At 40.4% G+C, this 25,669-nt stretch overlaps 1 protein-coding gene across 1 annotated transcript in view; it reads right to left on the bottom strand.

Annotated features, from left to right (window-relative positions):
• Positions 1–1,097: 1,097 nt before the first annotated feature.
• LOC307125007 (mitochondrial fission 1 protein-like) overlaps positions 1,098–25,669 on the bottom strand; it is a 29,395-nt gene continuing 4,823 nt past the window's right edge. Inside the window, exons 2-5 of the mRNA XM_079814571.1 lie at positions 18,406–18,538; positions 2,523–2,599; positions 2,327–2,432; positions 1,098–2,177 (exon numbers count right to left, since the gene is read on the bottom strand). Of these exons, the coding sequence (XP_079670697.1) occupies positions 2,080–2,177; positions 2,327–2,432; positions 2,523–2,599; positions 18,406–18,538 (414 nt within the window). The 3' untranslated portion in view covers positions 1,098–2,079. The remainder of the gene's footprint in view (positions 2,178–2,326; positions 2,433–2,522; positions 2,600–18,405; positions 18,539–25,669) is intronic.

Genomic DNA, 25,669 nt, shown 5'->3' with positions numbered 1-25,669 from the left:
ATGTTGATACAACATTCAGTTGTTATAGTGTAATGTTTATTCTTTTACAAAGTTATCAATAAAGATGTTTATTTATGAGAACCTATTATTTAAAAAAGAAATACAATTAATATGTCATACATAAATAAATACAAATGTAGTATTTAATTTGTAACATGATAATTTCAAATATTTTTAACATAAGCTCAGATATTAATCCATAAACAATGCTTGATTTTGTTCTCTACAAGGTTGACTATGTGATGGAATTAATTAGTCTGTTCTGTAAACATATCCAGCTGTTGCTATCATTATATTAAGATACAATGAGGAACCTTTGATGACTTATCATCTGACTGATAATTACACACCACCTTCACTATCTTATTGTTTTTAAACCAGGCTGTAAGCTTTTTAAGTAGTCAGGCATCCATTTAATAAATAACTGGATAACTATAGAAGCCTTCGTCACACCTCAATAAATGCTCCCCTGATAATGTGACTATTCACTTCAACAAAGGAGTGGACAGCCATGTTAGGAAACAAAGGATATGCCCAAAAAGTCACAAGGTGGCTGAATACATCCATAAATTGGACCACTGGCATTGGAAAATCTGATGAAGGACATTTCAATATAGCATCATGTTTATTGTGCCCCAGCTGCAGCTGGTGTGTTGCATGATAATGACAAAGTTCTTATTGCGTTCTGCCCAGCACTGGTCATATCACACATTCAAGCCCAGACTTGGCAAAGCCATGACAATAAAACACACTTGCCGGAACTTTACCCCCTCTTGATTCCTGAAAAGAGGTACACATTTCCTGGATTACTATCTTCGCCTATTAAATTGATTAATACAAGCTTTCTTTCTCTCTTCCAAATTCTCTTGCAAATCCACTGCTGCCAAGGGTTAATGAGTCCTCTTTATGATTGAAAAGAGACAAGCAAAAAGATAAAAGAACAGACTTCTAAAGGCAAATTAGAATACTATGGTTATAATCTTAAACCTTTAACCCTTAATAATAAACTTCAGTGTGTAACTCACCAGCACCTCTTTTTCTATCACATAAACATTCTCTTTATCATTTCTTTACATTAAAAATAAATGCACAATAAGCACAATGTGGTTTAGATTTATTTGCAGCCTGTGTTCAAAGTTGGCAATAAGCACTGTCGAAATAAGTGTAAATTGTCGAAATAAGTGTAAATAAATCAAACAAAATCAAAATAAAACAATCAGATAATCTCAGTGCAACACAATCCACCATGAAGCAAACTCTTTTCTTTGGGCCTTAGTGCAAGACACAAAAAGAAACCATTTATGCCTTTACATTTTGTATTCAAATCTTTCCAAAACAAAACACCTAACTGGTTTTCAAATATTTCAACATTTTATATCAGTCAGCCTCTGTACTATCTATTTTATCATGTCTTCTGTACCTATACCTACATTACTAGAGCTTTCTAGAGGTTCTAAAATCACAAAGAAATGCTTTTCCAAATTGCCTTAGAATCTGTTCAAATATAAAGCATCACAAATGTACAAATTGGTTTGGTTTTGATTTAAACATACACAAAAAGTTGTAATATTTCAGGAGGCGAAAAAAAACATGGTAATAGATTAGTAAAAAAGAAAAAATTTTAAGCGAATGAAATATTAAATAATATATTTTCCATTTTACTTGAAAATAATGCCTTAATATGTACCTAATAAACACCTGCTGATGCATGTTTATACACGTTTGTGTGTTCAGTAAGGGTATGTTGGTACAATTACAAAGAATAAATAAGCTAAACAGTTCAAAGGTTTTAAGATCTACTGTATATCATAAATCCCCTTTATACTTTTTGTGACATAAATAAATATTGTTGGTGTCCCTTTTCTTTTCATAAGAGCAGTGGTGCCACTCTGTTTAGCATTATGCTGTAAGTGTGATATTTTTCTGACTTTAAAAAGTTCTGGCTTTAACTGGAGGAAGCAAGTAAGGCATCAGCAAGTAAGCCTTACTTCTCTGTCAGTGTCATGAGCAGGCCTTTTTGCATCTATTCCACACCCAAAACAGGGCTTAAGGCATTAAGATTTGGCTCAGATCATCCTCTTATGCAGATTTCTTAGCCACAGCTAAACCAATCAGACCAGCCAATCCAGCCAAACCCAGACCAATGCCACCAACAATTGCCATTCCAACCAGCCCATCTAGAAAACATAAGAATGAGAAGCATGTTGTATGCAAATTCCTTGTTTAATGTAAAGATTACTTGTATACAGTACCTATAATATAGCCTATACCATATATCATTGCTATACACACCTTAAATAAAGAAATAAACAATATTCACGCTCACCTTTCTTCATGGTTTTATTAATGAGTTTCTCCAGATCTAAAGCTTGAGAATTTCCAGGTTCATTCCTCAGTAAAGTCCTGATGTATTTCAGAGCTCTCTCATATTCCTAGAATTAATATAAAACAGGAGAATGAGACTAGCAAAGCCATTCTGACTATAGGTGTCCAAAGTAAACATGAAAAGCTTTGATAACAACCTTGAGCTTGTAGTTGGCTACAGCAAGATAAAACAGATAATCCCGCTGGTCATCTTTGGTGCCCTTATGAATAAGTTCTGGTGAAAAACAAAACAATTCCACATTTATATTTATTAGCAAGACAAAATGATTAAATAATTATTATAATCATTGTAAAGATTCAATTCAAATACAGAAATCTTATGTACTTTCAGATTATTTGATTTTTGAGAGTATTTCACTCTTCCCTGCATGACTCCTTTGTGTGATTTTTAACCACTATAAAAATACAATTTCACCACTCTAAACTTGTAGTTCTGTATAGGCAGGCATATTGGAAAAATTAGCATTTACATTACAACTTTAATACACGCGCCTTTCTTAGAAATGTACTCCCTATATTGGTTTCATTTTGAAAAACGTTTATACCATTTTTAAGAGAAGAATTGAATGATGCTAAAATGTTATGTGGTGTAACCATCAAGTAAAAAATAATATATTTTCCCTTAAAACAAGGATTAAAACATTTTTTTTTTTTAGACTACATATTTCTTTAACCATAAATGTATTTAAATATTCGAGACCAATAGTGGCACGGTACATGAAAAAAACCCGAACCGTTCTGTTCTTCCGAACTTCTTGTCTCGGTTCGGAGCGCGTGCGTTGCACGGGTTCGATGCATGTGCAATGTATCCTCGTGCCCGTATGTTACCTCAGACAGCAGCGGGTGTCCTTTTCGCGCAAAATAAGAGGTGTGTGTGTGTGGACATACAGTAAAATAAAGTAAAAGTGGAGTGCTGCAGGTCACATCACGTGTAGAAATGCAAGTGGGAGAGATAAGGAAGGCTGCCCGGAGTTGGAGGATGCGCCAGCGACGTATAGCAATCAGGGCAGATGCAGTGCATTTGGAGAGCGGGAGCCGCGCGCGCCCTGTCTCGCGCAGCTGAACCGTGGCTCGTGTATTGCAAATACAGACAAATATTGTCCATTCTGTCACATTTTCCGGTGTTCTCCTCCGACCCCTGTCTGTCTCATGCTTTGATTTATGATGGGCAGCATATATCTGCTGCAAATGCGACCGTGTTCCCCTCTGTCTCATACACACATGCATATAACATGTTGTATAGAAGTAGTTCACATGATAAATGTAACATTTAAAAGTTAAGATATGCTTCTAGTTTTAATAATTTAAACATGCCTTTGAAGTTTGGGCGAAAACTTCTGGCAGTGTTGTGTTTTCGTGTATTAATTTTTTTTTTTTTCTCAGCGCTGGATGTCATATGGTGATTGTGAAACACATGGAACACTTCATTGTGAAATGTGTTAATCAGGTCAGATGAATTAAAGCCACAGTGCATTGTTCTGATCAAAATTGACATGATTAACATGAAAAATGTTAGGCCAATGTGTCGGACTCGGATGATTAAGCTATATATCATATGCTGAAGTAAATTTCTGGAGTGTTTACCATAAAAAAAAACAACAAGACCCGTACAGAACCGAAAACCGTGACCCTAAAACCGTGTTACGAACCGAACCGTGGGTTTTGTGAACCGTGCCACCCCTAATATATACACATGTACTATAATGTTGTGATTATATTGTACTCGAGGTGACAGATTTCGCCATCGTGACTCGTCTGCAAAACAATATGATCACGACATTATAGTTTCAATAACTTGTACGTGCTACGCACTCACTAAACATAATTGCGTCGTGGAGGCACACACGGAAGACAAGAACAAGTTGGATAAAGGTGTTATTTTGATTTTTTTTTTGTGCACAAAACTATTGTCGTCGCATCGTAAAATTATTGTAGAGCCACTGTAGTGAGATGGACTTTGTAACGACGTTTTAAGTGCCTTTTATGGGTCTTGGGAGTGTAAATGTACTGAATGCCAATGGAGGCCTATCTGAAGCCTTTCTCAGCCATCAGCTTTCAACAAAAATATCTTCATTTGTGTTCCGAATATGAACAGAGGTCTTACGGGTGTCGAACATCATGAGGGTGAGTAATTAATGACAGAATTTTAATTTTTGGGTGAACTAACCCTTTAACTTAATATTTGGTTGCACACCTTTTGGAAAAAATAACTGAAATCAATCGCTTCCTATAACCATCAATAACCTTACACCTCTCACCCGGAATTTTGGACCTGCTCCAGGTCTCTCATATTGGAAGGGCTCCTTTTCCTAACAGCAATCTTAAGATCTCTCCAAAGGTGTTCAATGGGATTTAGATCTGGACTCATTGCTGGCCACTTCAGAACTCTCCCGCGCTTTGTTGCCATCCATTTCTGGATGCTTTTTGAAGTATGTTTGGGGTCATTGTCCTGCTGGAAGGCAGGATTTCTTTGTAATTGCATTGGTCTTTTCGCTGCTTATACCAAGGAAGGATAGGACAGGCTGCAGACCTGTGGCTAGCTCTGAGCTCTGGCCAGTTTTAGCCGTTTTACCTTTACTAACATTACCTTCTTCAAACTGGGCATGTTCCGCGGGGTGATGGAGTTTTAAGCATCTAATTAGGTTTGTCCAGTTGTGCGCTTTCCTGGTGGTTCCCCCGTGGTTTATTTTAACCTTACAAGTTTTACAAATGGCATAATTAGTGTCTTCTAGTGTTTGCATGCGGCTGTGAGCGCGAGTGTGGCTCTGACGTCAACATCGCGGCTGCTCACAGCCGCATGTAGACGGATCGGCTCAAAATTGGAGACAGGTGAGACTGATCGGCTGATCACCGCGAGCTCATTGATATAGTGACAAACTGCTGTTTTCACAGCACTATTTGGTCTATTGGTTCGGTGAGGGCATTCCCAACGGTGAGTGCATACACAGGCTGCACTACTCTCCTGTGTTTTGCCGTGGCCGTTCATGGGTGCTTCAGCACATTTAAAAGAGCTTTTCTTCTAAAAGATCAGCACAGGTGTTACACAGTGTCTGTTTCAAGACGTCATTCCACCCGTGCGTTTCTGGATGCGGTTGTTTCCTGTCCTTATTGACGGCCACGATCCCTCTCACATAAGCATGTTGAGATTGCGTTTGTGGGTGATCCATGTTCTCTCAGGAGAATGGGATCATGTCGGCGCGCTGTTCGTCTCCCCTTCCTCGTGAGGGTTTCAGCGTTCAGCGCGCCATGTGCCATCGAGTGCCGGCTGACAGCGGGGGTTGTCACGGCAAACCAGCGCATCACTCAGCACTCTAGATGCGCGGTCAAGACTTAACCTCGAACAGGGTTCAGTCCCTCCGCCTATTCCCCGATCTAGTTTATTTTCTGGTGCACCAGAAAAGGGCTACTTCGGCTAATAAGCCTGGGTGACCTGAGGATTACAGTGGGGCTTCCCCGGCCAGTACGTCTCTGTGGGCCCTCACTCCTCTATCGCAAGCATGCTGAGACTGTGTTCGTGGGTGGTTCATGTTCTCTCATGAGAGCATGAACACGTCAGCGCGTTGTTCGTCTTGCCTTTTTCATAGGGGCTTGAGTGTTCAGCGCGCCGGTCTCACATGCCTGCTGGTAGCTTACAGGTGGGATTGCTGGTTCCCAAAAAAAAAAAAAAAAGAGGGACCTAGCGTTTGAGCTGCGCACAGTGGCTGATTATATTTAAAGTATCGGCCAGACGATGTCCACCCTGGTCCAGAAACACCCTTGGGCTGCCTTGCAGGGGTGTGAGACGTCTCCAAAGTACGCTTTCTCGATGCTCCCATCTCACAAGGTGTCACTGTCGGTGACTGTGCCCAGCACTCCTCCACAGTGCAAAGCAGATGGAAGCCCTCAGTCTGCTCGCCATGGGCATCGGTCCAGGTGACCCGGACTTGGTTGGAGCTGCTCTTGTCCGGAGGAGGGCTGGGTGGAGAATAATTTTGTAAATTCTGTTCCGCCATTGGTGTTACAGCCAAATTCTTAAGAGCAGTTCAAATACCTCTGGGTCTCGGGAGTTTAGGAATGGCAGCGCGTGACGCTACGAAGCCTCGCCGCTCTCGTTCCCCTCCCTACAAGAGGGCGAGAATGACAGTGTGTGACATCGGGGAGCCTCGCCACTCTCATTCCCCTCTTCTCAGCGGTGCGAGGACAGCAGTGCGCAACGCTATGCCTCGCCACTCTTGCGCCACGCTGAGGAAGGAGGTGAGGTAGACAGTGTGTGACGCCACAAAGCCTTGCCGCTCTCAGCCCCTCCTTCAGTCGCCAGTGGACAGCAGTGTATGGCTTAAGAACGCTACCATGCCTTCTCTCGTACCCTCTGTCCAACTGTGGGGGCAGGTAGGTGCTGCTTTGCGCACTCAGACTCAACTTCAGGACGCTGTGCCCCTTGGGTCGGGCCCCTGCCCTCCAATCGCTGCCCTACCACGAGTAGGTCTGTGGTGCAGGTGGGTTCGTTGGTACGTTTCTAGAAGCCTAGCTAGCGCTTCTGTAACCGTCCCGCGGGCTCACCTGCACCATCAGGCTCTGCTACCTCGTCACCCTTCCAAGGTCATGGGCATCCAATTCACCTCTGTGGAGCTGCGATGCCCCTGTCTTGCGGGAAGAGATCGAAGTCCTACTGACGAAGGACGCGATTTGAGCCGGTCCCTCCAGCCGATATGAAGATGGGGTTCTACAGACCCTACTTCATTGTGCTCAAGAAAAGCGGTGGGTTATGACCAATCTTGGACCTGCGAGTCTTGAAATGGGCCCCTTCACAAGCTGCCCGTTCAGATGATGATGCAAAAGCGTATTCTCGAGTGCATCCGTCCCCAAGATTGGTTTGCGACCAACGATCGACCTGAAGATCCTTCCCTTTGGGCTGTCCCTGTTGTGCGAACACAGAGACATGGTGCTCAGTCACCTCAGCCTGTTGGGACTTCAGGTCAACTGGGAGAGGAGCAAACTCTGCCCCGTGCAGAGGATCTCTTTTCTCGGTATGGAGTTGGATTCAGTCAACCTGACAGCGCGCCTCACAGAGCGTCCAGTCGAGTTGAACTGCTTGAATTCGTTTAAACGCAAAACATCGGTCCCGCTGAAACATTTTCAGAGGCTCCAGGGGCATATGGCATCCGCAGCTGCAGTGACAACGCTCAGATTGCTTTTTATGAGGTCGCTTCAACACTGGCTACACGACCGAGTCCCGAGATGGGCGTGGCAGAGCGGTTTGTTCCATGTCTCAGTAACACTGAAGTGCCGCCAAACCTTCAGCCTGTGGGCAGACCCTTCGTTTCTACGAGCAGGAGTTTCCCTAGAACAAGTGTATAGGCATGCTGTGGTCACCACGGATGCCCCAACTGTATTGGCACATCAACTGCCTTGAGTTGCTAGCAGTTCGTCTTGCGCTGAGCCACCTCAAGGGGTCGCTACATGGCAAGCACTGCGACCGTTCCATACACAAACAGGGTGGTCTACGCTCCCGCCGCATGTCGCAACTCGCCCGCCATCTCCTCCTCTGGAGTCATACCCCTTTTCCACCAAGGCAGTGCTAGAGCTAGATCGGAGCCAGAGCCTAGTTTCAAATCGGTTCTTTGTGTTTCCACACCCAAAGCCCCAGTTCCGAGCCAGGAAAAGTGGTTCTTAAGTAGCACCAAAACATTGCTGGGCTAGAACAGGGCTAGAACTAAGAACCGATTACGTCAGGCGCAGGGGGCGGGGACAACAAGACCAACACAAACTTGAGATCCGGCATTTTTGAAATAGCAGCTAATGGAGCTAACAGCTGCTGCTCGTTTGTAATCTCCGTCTATACAAATTACGGCGAACTGCATGAATGCGTTGGATTCGCTGTGTTTTTTCGTTGTGTTTTGATGCCGATGTAGGATCGTAAAGCCATGTGAATCAATAGTAACGCAACGTTTGCATTGTTGATGGAAGGCTTGTTTGGTGCTGTGCAGACCGATCGCCGTATGATAACGAGTCCAGCGAGAGCATATGACTCCTTATGCTTTTGATTCACTCATGCATTTTTTTTAATATATATCATACATGGATCAGTCTGCGCAGCACCGATGCATCTCGAACAAGCCTGGTGTGTGTTTGTTTCCCGCTGCCCAGGGTTGCCAGGTTTTCACAACAAAACCTGCCCAATTGCTACTCAAAACAAGCCCAATCGCGTTTCAGGGGGGCATCCCCGGTAAAAATCACATTCGGGGGTAAAATGTGTTTTTTTTGGCATGGTTGCCTACTAAAATTCGCATTCCCGGGGCTAAATATCACATAATTGGGGTCGCTTCAACCCGCGGACATGAAAAACAGCCCACGGCAAAACCGCAGACATGGCAACACTGCCGGTGCCTCGCTAGCATTGCTGAGAAAGATGAGACGTATACAGTGACGCAAGACATGGCTCTGTTGTGGCTCTCAGCATGTGGAAAAGCAAACAGTTCTTAGAAGGCTCCTCAGTCGAACCAACTATGAACTGGGACTAGCTCTGGCTCTGAACTAGCACTGCCTTGGTGGAAAAGGGGTATCAGAAGCATCTGAGGTCGCTTCGTGCCACTTATCCCCGGCCTGCTCAATCGTGCAGCTGACGAGCTCTCACGACAGCAATTGTCCTTGGGAGAGTGGAGACTCCATCCCCAGGTGGTCCAACTGATCTGGAGACGCTTTGGGACCGCACAGGTAGACCTGTTTGCCGCCCTGGACATGTCCTCTGCCAGTTGTTTTATTCCCTGACCGAGGGGACCCTCAGCTCGGATGCGCTGGCACACTGCTGTCCCCGGGGCCTACGCAAATATGTGTTTCCCCCAGTGTGCCTTCTTGCACAGACACTGTGCAAGGTCAGGGAGGACGAGGAGCAGGTCCTGTTGGTCGCTCCGTACTGGCCCAACTGGACCTGGTTCCTGGAACTAGTGCTCCTCGCGACAGCACCTCTATGGCCCATTCCTCTGAGGAAGGACCTCCTGACTCAGAGACGGGGCACCCTATGGTGGAGGTTCTAGGTGACCTACCACAGGCTGTGGTAGACACCATCACTTCCGCTAGAGCCCATTCTACGAGGCGCCTCTAAGCGTTGGAGTGGAACCTGTTCATCGAATGGTGTTCTTCTCCACTAGAAAACCCCCAAAGATGTTCAATCAGTTCTGTGCTTTCGTTCCTGCAAGAAGGGTTGGAGCGAAGGCTGTCTCCCTCTACCCTCAAACTGTATGTTGCTGCTATCGCAGCAAATCACATGGTTTATGGTAAGTCCTTAGGGAAGTATGATCTGATCATCAGGTTCCTGAGAGGGGTAAGGAGATTAAATCCGCCTTGCCCTCACTCTATACCCTCTTGGGACTTATCTCTGGTGCTAACTGCACTGCAGAGGGGTCCCTTTGAACCTTTGCAGTCAGCAGAGTTAAAAATTCTGTCTTGGAAGACAGTACTCCTGACTGCATTGGCTTCCATCAAGATGGTAGGGGACCTGCAGGCATTTTCGGTCAACGAATCGTGCCTGGAATTCGGGGCGGGTAACTCTCATGTAATCCTGAGACCCCGGCCTGGATATGTGCCCAAGGTTCCCACCACTCCCTTCCGGGACCAGGTGGTGAACCTGCAAGCACTGCCCTCGGAGGAGGCAGACCCAGCCCTGGCTTTTCTCTGTCCCGTTCATGCTCTGCGGACTTACATGGACAGAACGCAAAGCTTCAGGACCTCAGAACAGCTCTTCATCTGTTACGGAGGCCAGCAGAAGGGAAAGGCTGTCTCCAAGCAGAGGTTGGCCCACTGGATAGTGGATGCCATCGCCTTGGCATATGAAACCTAAGGCGTGCCCTGCCCGCTCGGGTTGAGGGCCCACTCCACTAGGAGTGTGGCTTCTTCCTGGGCGTTGGCTCGTGGTACCTCGCTGACAGATATATGTAGAGCCTCAGGCTGGGTGACACCTAACACGTTTGCTAGATTCTATAGCCTCTGTGTAGAGCCGGTTTCTTCCTGTGTGCTCGCTTCAAATAGCCAGTAACACCGAAGTGCCCGTTCTTGTGTCGGCTTGCTGCGCCATTCATCTCCTCATGGACCGGATATGTGCGCTTATATGCTCCAGTCGAGTTCCCCACATTGGCGAACCCTGTTGAGTTCCACCGCAACCTGCGGCAGTCAGACGTGGTGGAGCGTCTTACGCCAGGTCTAACACTTGTATACATTAGTGGAACTTGTGTTAGGGTTCCATATGTTGTGAGCCCCACGGCGGTCCCATATGTGTATTCTTCCACGGTACGGCGAGCCCGTGTCTTTACCCTTCTATGCGGTGTTGTCCCCTGCCTACAGTGGCCGGAGTCACCCCTGGGACTTCCGTATGTTGCATTGCCCATGGCCAGTCCATACGTGTATATTCCACATGATACCTCCCTAAGGGTAGGCTGTGGCTTCCGCATTTGACTGTTAGGTTTTACAGCATAGGGAATACCAATATGGCCACTGCAAAAGTGCAAAAGTTCTCATAGGATTTTCATCTTTACAAAACATTACGGTAATTCATATGATTAGCCTTTTGCTTGACTACATTATCAAACAGCTAATAATGTGTTGATAATGTTACATAAAACCATGTTCCCGTTCACCATCTCAGTCTGACTTATAAAAATCTATATCCTTAGAAATGCTTTGTCAGTGGAGAAAGGCATATAGTTCATCATACCATCGTAATATACATAATTCACCCGCTATATTGCTAAATGTACCAGATTTTTCAACAGAAAAATATACCGGCATAACCTGGCTTCTCTTGAGACTCCCCTGCTTTGCAGCATAGTAATGATGATATGCTAAAGCCTGCCTGCACGTTGACATGATTGGTTACAAGGTTGTTTGAAACACTGTCGATTTCAAACCACGTCTTTGGTTGACTGGACTTTTAAGGAGAAAATACTCACCAATGGTGTTGACATGAATTTGCACATGGTTTGTCTTAAATCATATTAAAAACACCACATAGACATATGAACAACATTAAAAACTTTTCACCACCGGGGGTCTTTAATACAATAGGTCCTATTTTGTTTGTTTAATCTACTGTGAAATTGTAATACATGACTGATTAGTATGAAATATGTCTGCAATGTCTCCCAAGTTATGTTCTAAAACTGCAGCAGCTGAGTAGAGTACTTCAGATGCTGGGTCTGTGATTTTTAAATAAATAGTTGTTTAAGTTAACAATAGCTCAAATGACACGTGGACAAGAAAAAAATATTTTACTTCACACCCCTAATCTTTTCATTTTTTTATCTGAAATATCTTCTCCCTGCTAAATTAACTGTGACTTTACTTTTTATTTTACTTTGTCCCTATTCTAAAAAGCGCATGGGGTGTATACAAATGCCTTGATAAGAGAACCATGAATGTGTCACTGCAGTAACATCAAATTTATAACCTCTTCATTGCCCCTACTATCAAATAAGAACAGAGTGTCATCAAGAATCCAGATAACCGTGACACTTAACTACTGTGAAGTTGTGAAATAAGCCCATGCTTTGAGTAATGTTTAATTTAATAATGTGATTACATTGTTCATTGTGAAGCTGCTAAGTATGGACAGGATGACGTTTACACCACTCATTATGATATCACGTTCAACAATAAAAACTAGTAAAAAATAAAACAATAAAAAAAAGGTGATTCAATCTCACCTTGTGATTCTCAAATGGACCTTTGAGAACCCTGACCCTGAAGGGTCACTCGTTCAAACACAAAATATCCATGTAATGACACTGTCTCCGGCGTGATGACTCCGATTGTTCGAATATTACAATTTAATAATACTTAAATCGATATGTCTTCCTCAATAAACCCATCTCCGGCGTGTTGCCTCCGATCCTTCGAATATTCCGATCTATTATGACCTCTGACCTGTAAAGTTTCCAGAATAATAATCATACGCTGTTTGTTAATTGGCCAGAGGAGAACTGGCACCCCGACTGAGCCTGGTTTCTCCCAAGGTTTATTTTTCTCCATTAGGTCACCTGATGGGGTTTTGGTTTCCTTGCCACTGTTGCCTCTGGCTTGGCGTGTTCAGTTGGGGACACTACATCTTTCAACTAAATATCGAAATAAATCTAATTATTAAACTAAATTAACCATATAAACTAAATTACTGCTCTAATTACTGATCTAAAGCCCACACTGTCACACTGTATGATAATTGAAATGAACTGATGACATTTTTTCTCCAGAATGGCTAGACGGCTGAATAAAATTATGCTGCATTATTTTCCTGTTTAACACTGTAAAGCTGCTTTGAAACAATCTGTATTGTTAAAAGCGCTATATAAATAAAGTTGACTTGACTTGACTTGTGCCCAGGATAAATGTGCTCCTTCAAGTCAAGTCACCTTCATTTGTATCGCGCTTTTGCAACACAGATTGCTTCAAAGCAGCTTTACAGTGATGATAGGAAATTTAGTTTTTTAAGAAAAGTTTATTAATTTCTGTTGTAAAAGCTGATTAGTTATTTAATTTGGTGGCATTTAAACAACACCATCCTCAATTAAAACATAAAACCCCAATGCGTTCTGGACCTTGCAATACTTTTTAAAAGCATTCCAGGATGCACTTAGTGAGATTTGCGTTTTGTTTCATATTGTTTATATTTTTGGTCACTACACAATTCTTATACTTCCATTTTTGTCATTTAGTTTTGACTAGAGATGCACAGATATATATCAGCATATTGGCTATAGCATGAAAAAGGCGGATATTTCTTTTTGAGAAGTAGCAAAATGTATACTTATATATAAAGCATCAGCACTGAAATGTTGTTCATAGAAATATTGCAAAAATAAAGTCTTATTTGTATTTTGCTTTGTTTTTTTTAGCTTACTTTGTGCCTCTCTTATGTCCTGTTTATTTTCAATAAAAATTATTTGATGATGCAGCAATAAACTAGCTAGTATACCTTAATATGCATGCGTTTTTGAACTTTGCTCAATTAAAACATAATCAAAACAATAATCTATTTTAATGACAAAATTAATCCTGGATGAAAGAGCACTCAAGTTATGTACCAGAAAAGTGTTGACAACCTACATTGACAATGTAAACAATGTAAATGTATAAAAAAAGAAAAGAAAGAAAAGAAACGAAAAAGGGAAAAAATCCCTATTAAAACATTATGTGTTAAAATTATTAAGGCTTTTAACGCACCCCATCTGTCACCCCAGAACTGTACATCATCTTACATTGCATGCAGTTTAGTTACAATGTTAGTTTCACTTCCTGTCTCCTGAGAGACACTATATTGCCAAAAGTTTTGGGACGCCTACCTTTACATGCACATGCACTTTAATAACATTCCATTCTTAATCCTTAGGGTTTAATATGGAGTTGGCCCACCATTTGCTGCTATAACAGCTTCAACTCTTCAGGGAAGGATTTCCACAAGGTTTAGGAGTGTTTATGGGAATTTTTGACCATTCTTCTAGAAGCGAGGTCAGGCACTGATGTTGGACGAGAAGGCCTGGCTCGCAATCTCTGCTCTAATTCATCCCAAAGGTGTTCTATCGGGTTGAGGTCAGGACTAGTCAAGTTCCTCCACACCAAACTATTCTTTCACAAATGTTTGTAGAAGTAGTTTGCATGCCTATGTGCTTGAATTTATACACCTGTGGCCATGGAAGTGTTTGGAATACCTGAATTCAATGATTTGGAGGAGTATCCTAATACTTTGGGCAATATAATGTACCTTAATCTGATTGAATTTTAAAGGCAGCATTGATGTTCACTGTACCTTTACTGTCTTTGATATCCCACAATCCTGTGTTTCATTCCATGACAGTTGGAAAGCATCTAGCTTTTTGGACGTAGCCAGTGGCTTGCTGCCACCTACTGCCAGTTTTAGAATGATATTTAAAGTATGGTCTCGTTTTTCATTCATAATCATACCACTTCTGAGCTGCATTAAACAGTCTGTGTAAATAAACCTTAATGCCACTTCAGATCTTTCTGGGGGGGAGTGGGGGTATGGCCACATTGTTGCCTTAAAAATTTGTTTAATAAATTCTATGTTGAATTGAAGTATTTATTTCTAAAGATACTTTTTTGTAATGTTTATTCAAAGCTTTTCTCATCTAACACAATAGACCCATTTCACAGATTGTGAGGACACATTTACAAAGTTATCATTATCGCAAATCTAGTAAAGTTCCTCTCCCATTCACAGTTATAAATGTTTACCCAACTATGACAACTTCGACGTCTGGGTCCATAATGACTTTAAATTATGTTTTGGGGGTAATTTCTAAGCCAAAATTGATGTGCGATTAATTTGTGATTAATTAATCAGCACATCATGTAATTAATTAGATTAAAACATTTTATCACATGACAGTCGTAGGGACAGATTTCCTAACGAGGTGATATACAAAGGTTTGCGCTTGTCAATTTACTGGTGTTTGCGTCATTATTTACCGCCAAAAAAGGCTCGTCTTAAACCAGACGCTTACGGGTATTATGTAAATGATCTGGCTGCATCTGTGTATATTAATTTGCACGTAGTCAGTAGATCACGTGCAGAACTGTCCACTCCCATCGGGCATTTATGGAATTGTGCTCTCACGCTAATTTGCCTCGTTTAGTAAATCCTGGCCCTAATTTGTACCTCTTTGTAAATAATATAAAATAAAATAAATAAAATAATAAGATAATATAAAATAAAAGAGTTCAAATGTTTTGTAATGAGGACATTTTCCTGGATGTTTTGTTACTCTGACTGACTGCTCTGAGACAACAAAATTTATGGAAAGACAGATAAAATTGAACAGAAATATAAGACATAAAAAAAGAAAAAAGAAAAGGTGATTACAACTTTTTTTGGTTTCGCATTGTCTACCTACCTAAATGTTTGAACTGGGATAAAAATGCAATGTTAGCCTGTTAACTGTCAGTGTCCCAGTAGCATGACACTTGGCGCTTTTTTAAACGCCTTGTAGCAACTGATAATGTAATAATGCACATAATGTAAAAACTGCACATAATGTACTAAGTAAAGTAATACATTATTATTGTAATAAAATGTTCATCATGTAATAATTTCCTCAAAACGTAATAAAATCTTGAGCTCATAATGTAATAAAGAATTTTACATTATGAGAAAATCTATTACATTATAAACTCACCAAAAACATGTCATATTTCCTTTATTGTAATAGCTTTTAAAACATAAAATTTTTTTATTCCCTTACAGTTCCCTTACAGTATATTTAAAAAATCTAAATCCAGTCTTAACTAGCTTCCAAAATCCACCACATTTCTGATACTGATACTGATACTACTACTACTAGTAGTAGTAGTAGTTTAAAGGTGTAAAAGTTATTTATCTTTCTTTTTACAAAACATTTCTTACATTCTTAACATTTCAAAACATACTGTCATTTAAAAGTAAGTATACCATATGTATAGAAGTAGAAATAGTAGAAGTAGAAGAAATAATAGCAGTAGTAGTAGAAATAGCAGTAGTAGTAGTAGTAGTAGTAGTAGCAGCAGCAGTATCAGTAATCTGGTGGAATTTGTAGGCAGGTAAGACTTAGATTTAGATTTTTTAAATGTACTCTAAAGGAATACCAATGCTTTATGTTTAATAAACATTTACTACTACTACTACTACTACTACTACTACTAATAATAATAATAATAATAATAATAATAATAACAATTCCATGAATATAGTTTAGGTAGTTTTAAAAGCTATTCCAATAATGAAAATGACATGTTTTTGGTGAGTTGATTATGTAATAATTCTCTCATAATGTAAAAATTGTAATTACATTATGAGATCAAGATTTTACAACCCCAAATCAGAAAAAGTTGGGACAGTATGGAAAACGCAAAAAAAAAAAGGAAAAAGAAGTGATTTCTAAATTTACTTTGACTTGTATTTCATTGCAGACAATATGAACACAAAATATTTCATGTTTTGTCTGGTCAACTTCATGTCATTTGTAAATATGCATCCTTTCCTGTCATTCAGACCTGCAACACATTTCAAAAAAAGTTGGGACAGTAAAGCATTTACCACTTTGTAATGTTGCCATTCCTTTTCACAACACTTAAAAGACGTTTAGGGACTGAAGACACCAAGTGATGAAGTGTTTCAGGTGTAATCTTGTCCCATTCTTCCTGCAAACAAGTCTTAATGTGGGCAACAGTACGGGGTCTTCGTTGTCGCATTTTGCGCTTCAAAATTCTCTATTGGAGACAGGTCGGGACTGCAGGCAGGCCAGTCAAGTACCGTACCCTCTTCCTCCGCAGCCAGGACTTTGTAATGTGTGCAGAATGTGGTTTTGCATTGTCTTGTTGAAATATGCATGGACGTCCCTGGAAAAGATGTCTTCTTGAAGGCAGCATATTATGCTCCAAAATCTCTATGTACTATTCAGCATTAATGGTGCCTTCACAGAAGTGCAAGTTACCTTTGCCAAGGGCACTGACACAACCATATACCATGACAGACCCTGGCTTTTGGACTTGTTGCTGGTAACAGTCTGGATGATCCTTTTCTTCTTTGGTCCGGAGCACACGGCGTCCATTCCTCCCAAAAAATACCTGAAATACTGATTCATCTGACCACAGTACACGTTTCCACTGTGTGATGGTCCATCCCAGATGCCTCCGAGCCCAGAGAAGTCGACGGTGCTTCTGGACACTGTTAACATAGGGCTTCCTTTTGGCACAGTACAGTTTTAACTGGCATTTGTGGATGTAACTACGTATTGTGGTACTTGACAAAGGTTTGCCAAAGTAGTCCTGAGCCCAGGTGGTGATATCGCTTATAGATGAATGACGATTCTTGATGCAGTGCCGCCTGAGGGATCGGAGATCACGGTTGTTCAGCTTAGGCTTGCGCCCTTGTCCTTTACACACTGAAATTCCACCAGATTCCTTGAATCTTTTAATTATGTTATGCACTGTTGAATGTGAAATATCCAAATCTCTTCCTATTTTTCTTTGAGGAACATTGTTTTTAAACATTTCAATAATTTTCTCACGTATTTGTTGGCAAACTGGCGATCCTCGGTCCATCTTTGCTCCTAAAGGATTAGACCTTTCTTGGATGCTGCTTTTGTAACAAATCATAATTACAATCACCTGTTGACATCACCTGTTTCAAATCACATCATTATTTAACCATTTTACCTCATTACTAGCCCTAAATTGCTCCTGTCCCAACTTTTTTTGAAATGTGTTGCAGGTCTGAATGACAGGAAAGGATGCATATTTACAAATGACATGAAGTTGACCAGACAAAACATGAAATATTTTGTGTTCATATTGTCTGCAATGAAATACAAGTCAAAGTAAATTTAGAAATCACTTCTTTTTTTTTTATTTGCGTTTTCCATACTGTCCCAACTTTTTCTGATTTGGGGTTGTATAACATTTTGAGAAAATTATTACATTATGAACATTTTATTACAATAATAATGTAATAATTATTACATTATGTGTAGTTTTTACATTATGTGCAGTTATTACATTACGAGTTGCTACATACCGTTTTCCCTATCTGATGTTTTAGTAATCATCATAAATTAGTTATCATTCATAAGCTTGAACAATCAGATTTCATCCTGTGCAATTGGACATTGTGTTACCGCTGGAAATTTTTTAAGCAAGCTCAATTTATGCGATATCAAATTCAAATTTGGAACACAAATTGGTTAGGCTTTGATATTCTAGCAATTTTATAGTCCAAATTATTTTGTAGAATATATATTTTGCATAAAATAAAAATGTTTAGATCAGTACATCTGCTTTACAGTAAACAAACGTCTCTAAATGTTTAACCCCTAAAAAAGGGGGTGGCAGTTAACAGGTTAAAGATGTTAAGATGCTATGTTAATTACTCTCAATTACGATACCTCACAAATAAAATATTATAATCAGAAAGATAGGAAAGTAAATGATCTTTGTAAATTACAAATCTTCCATGTTGTGGCTTCCCTGAAATGGTTACATTGTTTGCTAAAAAGCAGCAGTTACCATCGAGCAGCACGATTCCCTTCTTGATGTCCTCCGACTGTTTACTCCTGATCAGACACCATGCATACTCGAACTGTGTCTCTTTAGACACAGACCCCTTTGTTAACTCTGCCTTGTATTTCTTCTCGAATTTCTGAAAATTAAAATAACACAAAATTGAGAATGTGTCACTTTCAAATCATCATCGGGGCAAATAAAACGCTCTAAGCGCTCATGTGCTTAATAACAATTAATCTGAGGTTACAGAGCATCTAGCTGATGTTGCTATAGCCCTATTCAGACGGGATTAGTTTTACAAGGGTAGATGGAGTAATGTAATTTTACCACAGGACGTTTGTAATATTAAAGGTTTAGTTCACCCAAAAATAAAAAAATCTGTCATTAATTACTCACCCTCATGTCGTTTCAAACCCGTAATACCTTTGTTCATCTTCGGAACACAAATTAAGATATTTTTGATGAAATCCGAGAGCTCTCTGTCCCCCCATAGACAGCAATGTCATTGCAACTTTTAAGGCCCAGAAATGTAGTAAAGACATTGTTAAAATAGTCCATGTGACTCCAGTGGTTCAACCTTAATTTTATGAAGCGACGAGAATACTTTTTGTGCACCAAAAAAACTAAAACAATGACTTTATTCAACAATCTATTCTCTTCCTTGTCAGATCTCCTACACTTTTTGTGTAGTAAACACAGTGCAGCGCTTCCAGGTTCTATGTCAGAATAGATAGCTGTTCACATGAGCACCATGACGCATGCGTGTGATGCTGACGCAGGAGCTAGCCAATGGTGAGCCGCCATTCTGACGTAGAACCTGGAAGCGCTGCAATGTGTTTTCTACACGAAAAGTGTAGGAGATCTGACATGGAAGAGAATAGATTGTTGAATAAAGTCGTTATTTTTGTTTTGTTTTTTTCTTGTCGCTTCATAACATTAAAGGTACAGTATGTAGGATTGGCATACCTAGTGGTTGAAATTGGTACTGCAGTCCAAATTCAAAATATTGGAGAGCATTTGTTGACGCGGGTAGCCAGCTTGAGGACACGAAACAGGAGCGAGCGCAATTGACAATGAAAGCAACACTGTAAGTTGATGAGTTGATTTATCCGCATTTTAATATGCTCTCGTTCATTGAGATTTTTAGATGGATGCTGAGGCTTTTTAGGTCAGGAAGAATCTGCGATCTCTGACCCAGTTTGTTTGCTGGCTTCCATGGCTTTGTTTTTGACCAACTGGCAACCCGTGGTGTCGAAATACTATTTAGTAAATTGCCAACATGCGGTATCGCACAGACCAAAACAAAAACAGACATTCCGACACGGAACACACATTTCAAAGTAAAATAACTGGCTCTAGCATTGTTTTTCTGAGAAACAAGTAGGTGACTTTAGCATGTTTCCTACATATCAGCAAGCATATTATGGTATCTTTTATGCTTTAGTAAAGTGAAAAACTTACAAACAGCACTTTTAGGCCCAAAAAAAACAAAGCGTTTTTTCACACAGCTGGCTGGCGTATTCAATTGTTTTCAATGGGAGCGCCGCGTTTTTAGAACGCCATGAACGTAACGAGGCGCTGAGCGAGTATTTCACGCTCAAGCGCTGAGCGCTCAGCGTTTTTTAATGGTCGCCGAGCTCAGAGTTGAAGAATGTTCAACTTTGAGCAGAACGCAGCGCTCATCACTGTCACACTTCACCCAGCTGTCCAATCAGAGTGGAGGAGGGGCGGGCCAAATACAACACCAACCAACCGCCACATTCTGCGTGTACAACGGCAACAGATGAAAACAAGCAGTATAATAACGGAACAAAATAATTTAAAACAAGAGCCAGAGCAAATACTTTACTTTGTATCCGCATTCTTATATAGAATCAATACAGAAACAAACTACCTGTGAAATGATATACTAGTAACACTTCCGTGGATATTCCGAATCATAACAAGCAAAGAGTCTCAATTGAAAAAAACGCTGCGTTGCCAAAACGCTCTCAAGCGCCCACAGCGAGACGTTTTCAGCAGAACGCCTAGCGTTTTCAGCTGGCTAAAAACACTTTGGTGGACACGCGGCCTTAAGGTTGAACCTCTGTAGTCACATGGACCATTTTAACAATGTCTTTAACTACCTTTCTGGGCCTTGAAAGTGGCAATTACGTTGCTGTCTATGGAGGGACAGAAAGCTCTCTGATTTCATCAAAAATTTCTTAATTTGTTTTCCGAAGATGATTGAAGGTCTTGGAACAACATGAGGGTGAGTAATTAATGACAGAATTAGGGATGCACCGATATGAACATTTTGGCCGATACCGATAACCGATAATTCTTAATATTTGAAAGCCGATAACCGATATATTGGCCGATAAATCTAAATACAAATTTTAATAAACTCTGAGAGCCTGATTACAAAAACAAAAGGCTCACCATTAAAAGCCATGTCCCAAACACTTCAACATAAATCAAACCTATACACTACAGTAGCCTATTTGAACCAGTGTGAGATTCCTTACCTTTTCAAATTAATTTTACACTCCTATGGCCAATTTTTTTTTTAACACTTTACAATAAGGTTTAATTTTTGTTAGTATTAGTTAACCAACAATGAATGAACAATACTTCAACAGGATTTATTAATTTTAGTTCATGTTAATCTCAACATATTCAGACCCAAAGTTGTGTCTTTTAACATTAGGTATGAACTGTGAATGGACTGTTACAAAACACAAACATTTTATTACTAAAAGAAACAAAGGTGCATTAATAAAATGAGACCTTATTTGTAAAATGTTACCAAAAATTATATTGTCTAAAAAATAAAAATAATATACCTAAATAATGCAAACAAGTAATTGAACAGCATTACTTAGGCTGCATAATAAATAATCAGAATGCAAGTGCATGAAATAACCTCCGCACAAACGATAAAGAAATGGTTCTAATCAAACCATATTGTTGATGGAAATGATACGAGAACAATAAAAGTGCTAATTATAAAAAATAATGCTTCTGTGTTTTTGAAAAAAAAAAATTGTTTAATATTACAGTAATAGTAAACATCTGTAATATTAGTCTAGTCTATTAGGAATAATGTTGCTGTTTGAGAGCGCGCTGAAGCTGGAGAAAATGAACGAACAACCATAAACTGAAGCGCTTAGAAGTTTAATTAACAACTAAACGCATCATATATGAGAACAATCAGATATTTATACAAAATAAATATAATATTACAACTTATATTAGCACAAAATCACGCATAGGTGAAGGGTTATAACTCCTGTGGATGCTCTTCCCCTGTTTGAGAGCGTGCTGAAACTTAAGATGATCACCGGTACAGTGAAGCACTGCGGGTTATTGACTTAACGAAACACATCCTATATGACTTTAATCAGATGTTTATACTACAAAAACGTAATATTACGACTTACATATGCTTAAAATGACGCGAATGCACAAGCGAACTTGACTGTGCTGGTCAGAATGCGTTGTTGACGCTTCCCACAACAGCGCGCTGAAAAACAACTAAACCCAGAGAATTCACTACGTTTTATAACAGAAATATTCTCATTGCAGTGTTATGTATAAGACAGTCCCAGTAGTTATTAATGCTGTGCATTTTTGTTTGAAATGCGCGCGCCGGTACAATGAAGTGCTTTACTGCATCGTTAATTAACTCAACCAAACGCATCCTATATGGGATTATATACACAAAATAATAAATATAATATTACAACTTACAATGGCACAAAAGGCTGTGAATGCACAAGCAAACTTGACTGTGCTCGTCATGAAGGTGTAACTCCGTGGGCGCGCGCTGAAGCTAAAGACCGGTAGGCCTACAATGAAGTGCTTTACTGCATCGTATATTAACTCAACCAAACGCATCCTATATGATATTACATACACAGAATAATAATAAATATAATATTACAACTTACAATGGCACAAAAGGCTGTGAATGCACAAGCGAACTTGACTGTGCTCGTCATGAAGGTGTAACTCCGTGGGCGCGCGCGGAAGCTAAAGACCGGTAGGCCTACAATGAAGTGCTTTACTGCATCGTATATTAACTCAACCAAACGCATCCTATATGATATTACATACACAGAATAATAATAAATATAATATTACAACTTACAATGGCACAAAAGGCTGTGAATGCACAAGCGAACTTGACTGTGCTCGTCATGAAGGTGTAACTCCGTGGGCGCGCTCTTCCCCCAACAAACGCGCTGAAACACAACGCTCTTTTACAGCCTATTCTATTCTCATTATCATTTTATGTAGATTATAGAAGACTTGCGCTGCACATGTTGCACATAACTGTATTTTCCTTTTCGAAGTGATTCCAAACATATTTAGAGCAATTCAAACCCATCATGGTGGACAGCGCGTCCGTCTCAGCTGAAGGAAATAATACATTATCTATCGGCTTGACTATATCCAATTTTCTTATTGGACCGATAACGATAACATCAAAAATAATCATTTATCGGCCGATAACGATATGTTGCCGATATATCGTGCATCCCTAGACAGAATATTTTGTAAAACTAGCAGAAGTGGGATGGGTAACTCGATTTACGCACTGCCGTCATCTCCCTGTTGTCATTTGCGCATTACGTTGCTTCCTGATATCACATACCCCACCCCATACCCTGCGTCCCAATGTCCATACTATCCATCCTATAGTATTTGAGATTAGAATAAGTATGAAATGAGGGAAGTTTCTCATTTCTGGTTTGTGCATCCTTTCCAGCCCTAAAACTTGTATCGTTTTTGTCAGTGCTTATTTAAAAACATCCAATAATGCAGAATATAAGATGGTAAATATTTAAAGGTGCACTGTGTAAATTTAAGCAGCATCTAGCGGTAAGGTTGCGATTTAGAACCGCTCACCCCTCCCTTTCGAAGCATATAGAGAAGCAACAGTGGCTGACACAGGACAAAGATGTTGTCGTCTGAAACAGCAGAGAGTAGCTAGCGCTCTGTAGAACAGTTTGTCCAGTTAGGGCTACTGTATGACGGCACAAAATGGTGAATTCACTGTAAGGTGACCCGTGGTGTATGTAGATAATAAAAACATAATGGTTCATTATGTATGGTCTTTATACACCACTGAAAACATATTTATGTATATTATATTACATTTCTGTCAATAGATCCTCATAAATACTACACACTGCAGCTTTAACTGATTTGTTGTCAATTCAATATATGACAATACAATATATAGGGTATGACAGGGCTCTACATAGCGACCATTTTGGGCGCATTTGCGCCTGAAAATTAATGCGTGCGACTGCGAAAATATATTTAGGCGCACTGGTGCGAGTGACCCGATCGATTCTCATGAATAGATGTATAATAAAATCGGAATAAAAACTAAACACTGACTGATTGAGCAACTGTTATGTTTCGTGCTGCAATCAACTGCTTTTCATGCCTTCTGTCAGCAGAGCATGTGCAAAAAACGTGTGCGAAGGAATAACACTTCACCGATTGAAACCACGGTCTATGGGTGAAACGGGTGTGACGCGGCCATGCACTTACCAGACGCCTCGCGCTGATGTTTCTTTGCAGCCAAAATTAACTAGAAATACCACATTTGGATTATCATAAACAAGGTCGGAAATTAACAGGGGCTTGGGGCAAAAATGCCACCAAAAATGAATTAGGAAAAAATCATTTAAAAACGCTCCTGTATGAGTTCTTGATTTAATCTTTATCAGCTGTAGTCCATAACATTTATTGCGTTTAAAAATGACTAGATGCATATGAGTGAGTACATCATGAATCAATTTTCCAAACCGTGTTTTTATCTTACCCTGAATCACTACGGTACACATACAATAGGGCTCGGGCGTATGACGTCATTACTTTGCGTGGCGGCCATGTTGATGGCCTCATTTGCTGCTACTCGGACTACTGCGCACTGTTTATAGACGTGCTCCCTCTCAGTCGTGTGTCTTAATTTGGCGTTATTATTGGAAACCATGGTAAACCGTTGCTGCATTGTGGGGTGTAACACTAGATCACATAATCGCCATGGGAAAAAGTTCGAAAATGGATTAACTGAGTCGTCGGCTCGCTTGGATCGCGTTTGTAAGACAAACTGTTACCTGGGGATATGGTGTTGGCTGATCGCGGCTTTGACATAAAGGACAGTGTGGGACTTATGTGTGCCGAGGTAAAGATCCCTGCTTTCACAAAAGAACGCTGTCAGCTGGATGCAAGAGATGTGGGGAGCACAAGAAAAAATGCCCACCTCCGAATTCACGTGGAAAGGGTGATTGTAACAAGTACACTATTTTGTCAGATAAAGTACCGATTCACATGGTGTTGCCAAGCAAGGACGAAGACATGACATTCTTCTATAAGATTGTGTATGTATGTTGTGCTCTGACAAACATGAGCCCTAGCGTTGAAATAAAATAAATGTGCATTAAATACAGCCATAAGTGTCTGTTGCATCCATACCCACAATCTTCAAAATAAATATACTTAAATCAATATAATGTGCAAAAGCAAGAAGTGTCACACAATCGCAATAACCGTATAATGTGCAAAAGCAAGAAGTGTCACACAATCCGATATTTTTCAGTGTTTATTTGCAAGTAGTGCAACCCGAGAACACAGAACGGTGCAGAATGCTTCAAGGTAAAAGGTTAACGTTACATAGGCTTCATGGTCTGCAGCTCCTGAACCCATCCATTTGTGAACTGCAAATTTCATATGAATCCAAACCGTTAATAGTTCCAATTTTGTCCATATACCGGTCCCTGGCTTCCCTATTTAACGTATCCCGGTAAATTCCACATCCTTTTCGGGATTTTAACATAGTTTTTCTTTCTCCCAACTCTGCTTCTCCTCGTTCGATTTGCTGTATGTTTACATTCGCGAGGCCATCAACATGGCCGCCACGTCCCAGAATGCAACGCAGCGCCCGAGCCCTATAAGTGTTTATATTCTGACTATTCAATTCCAGTTTGGTTCGCAGCGCTACATTAAGTAAAGGAATTAAATAAAGGAATAAAATATTAATTAAAGTGGTAAATAAGGTCATGATTGTACTGTCTGTTGATCTCCTGTATCAATCTGGGTCTAAGCAGCTGTAAAACACTGAGAGATCTTGAGGCAGGTGAGACGCTACGTTGTGGCTGGCACGACGCTTAGGACGCGCGTTCCACACAAACACAAATAAAGGAATAAAATATGAATTAAAGTGGTAAATAAGGTCATGACTGCACTGTCTGTTGATCTCGAGGCAGGC

The sequence above is a fragment of the Gobio gobio genome (assembly GCF_949357685.1).
Source record: "Gobio gobio genome assembly, chromosome: 4".
Classification (NCBI taxonomy): Eukaryota; Metazoa; Chordata; class Actinopteri; order Cypriniformes; family Gobionidae; genus Gobio; species Gobio gobio.
The sequence above is the reverse complement of the archived record's forward strand: the minus strand, read 5'-3'. Positions and strand labels throughout refer to the sequence as shown.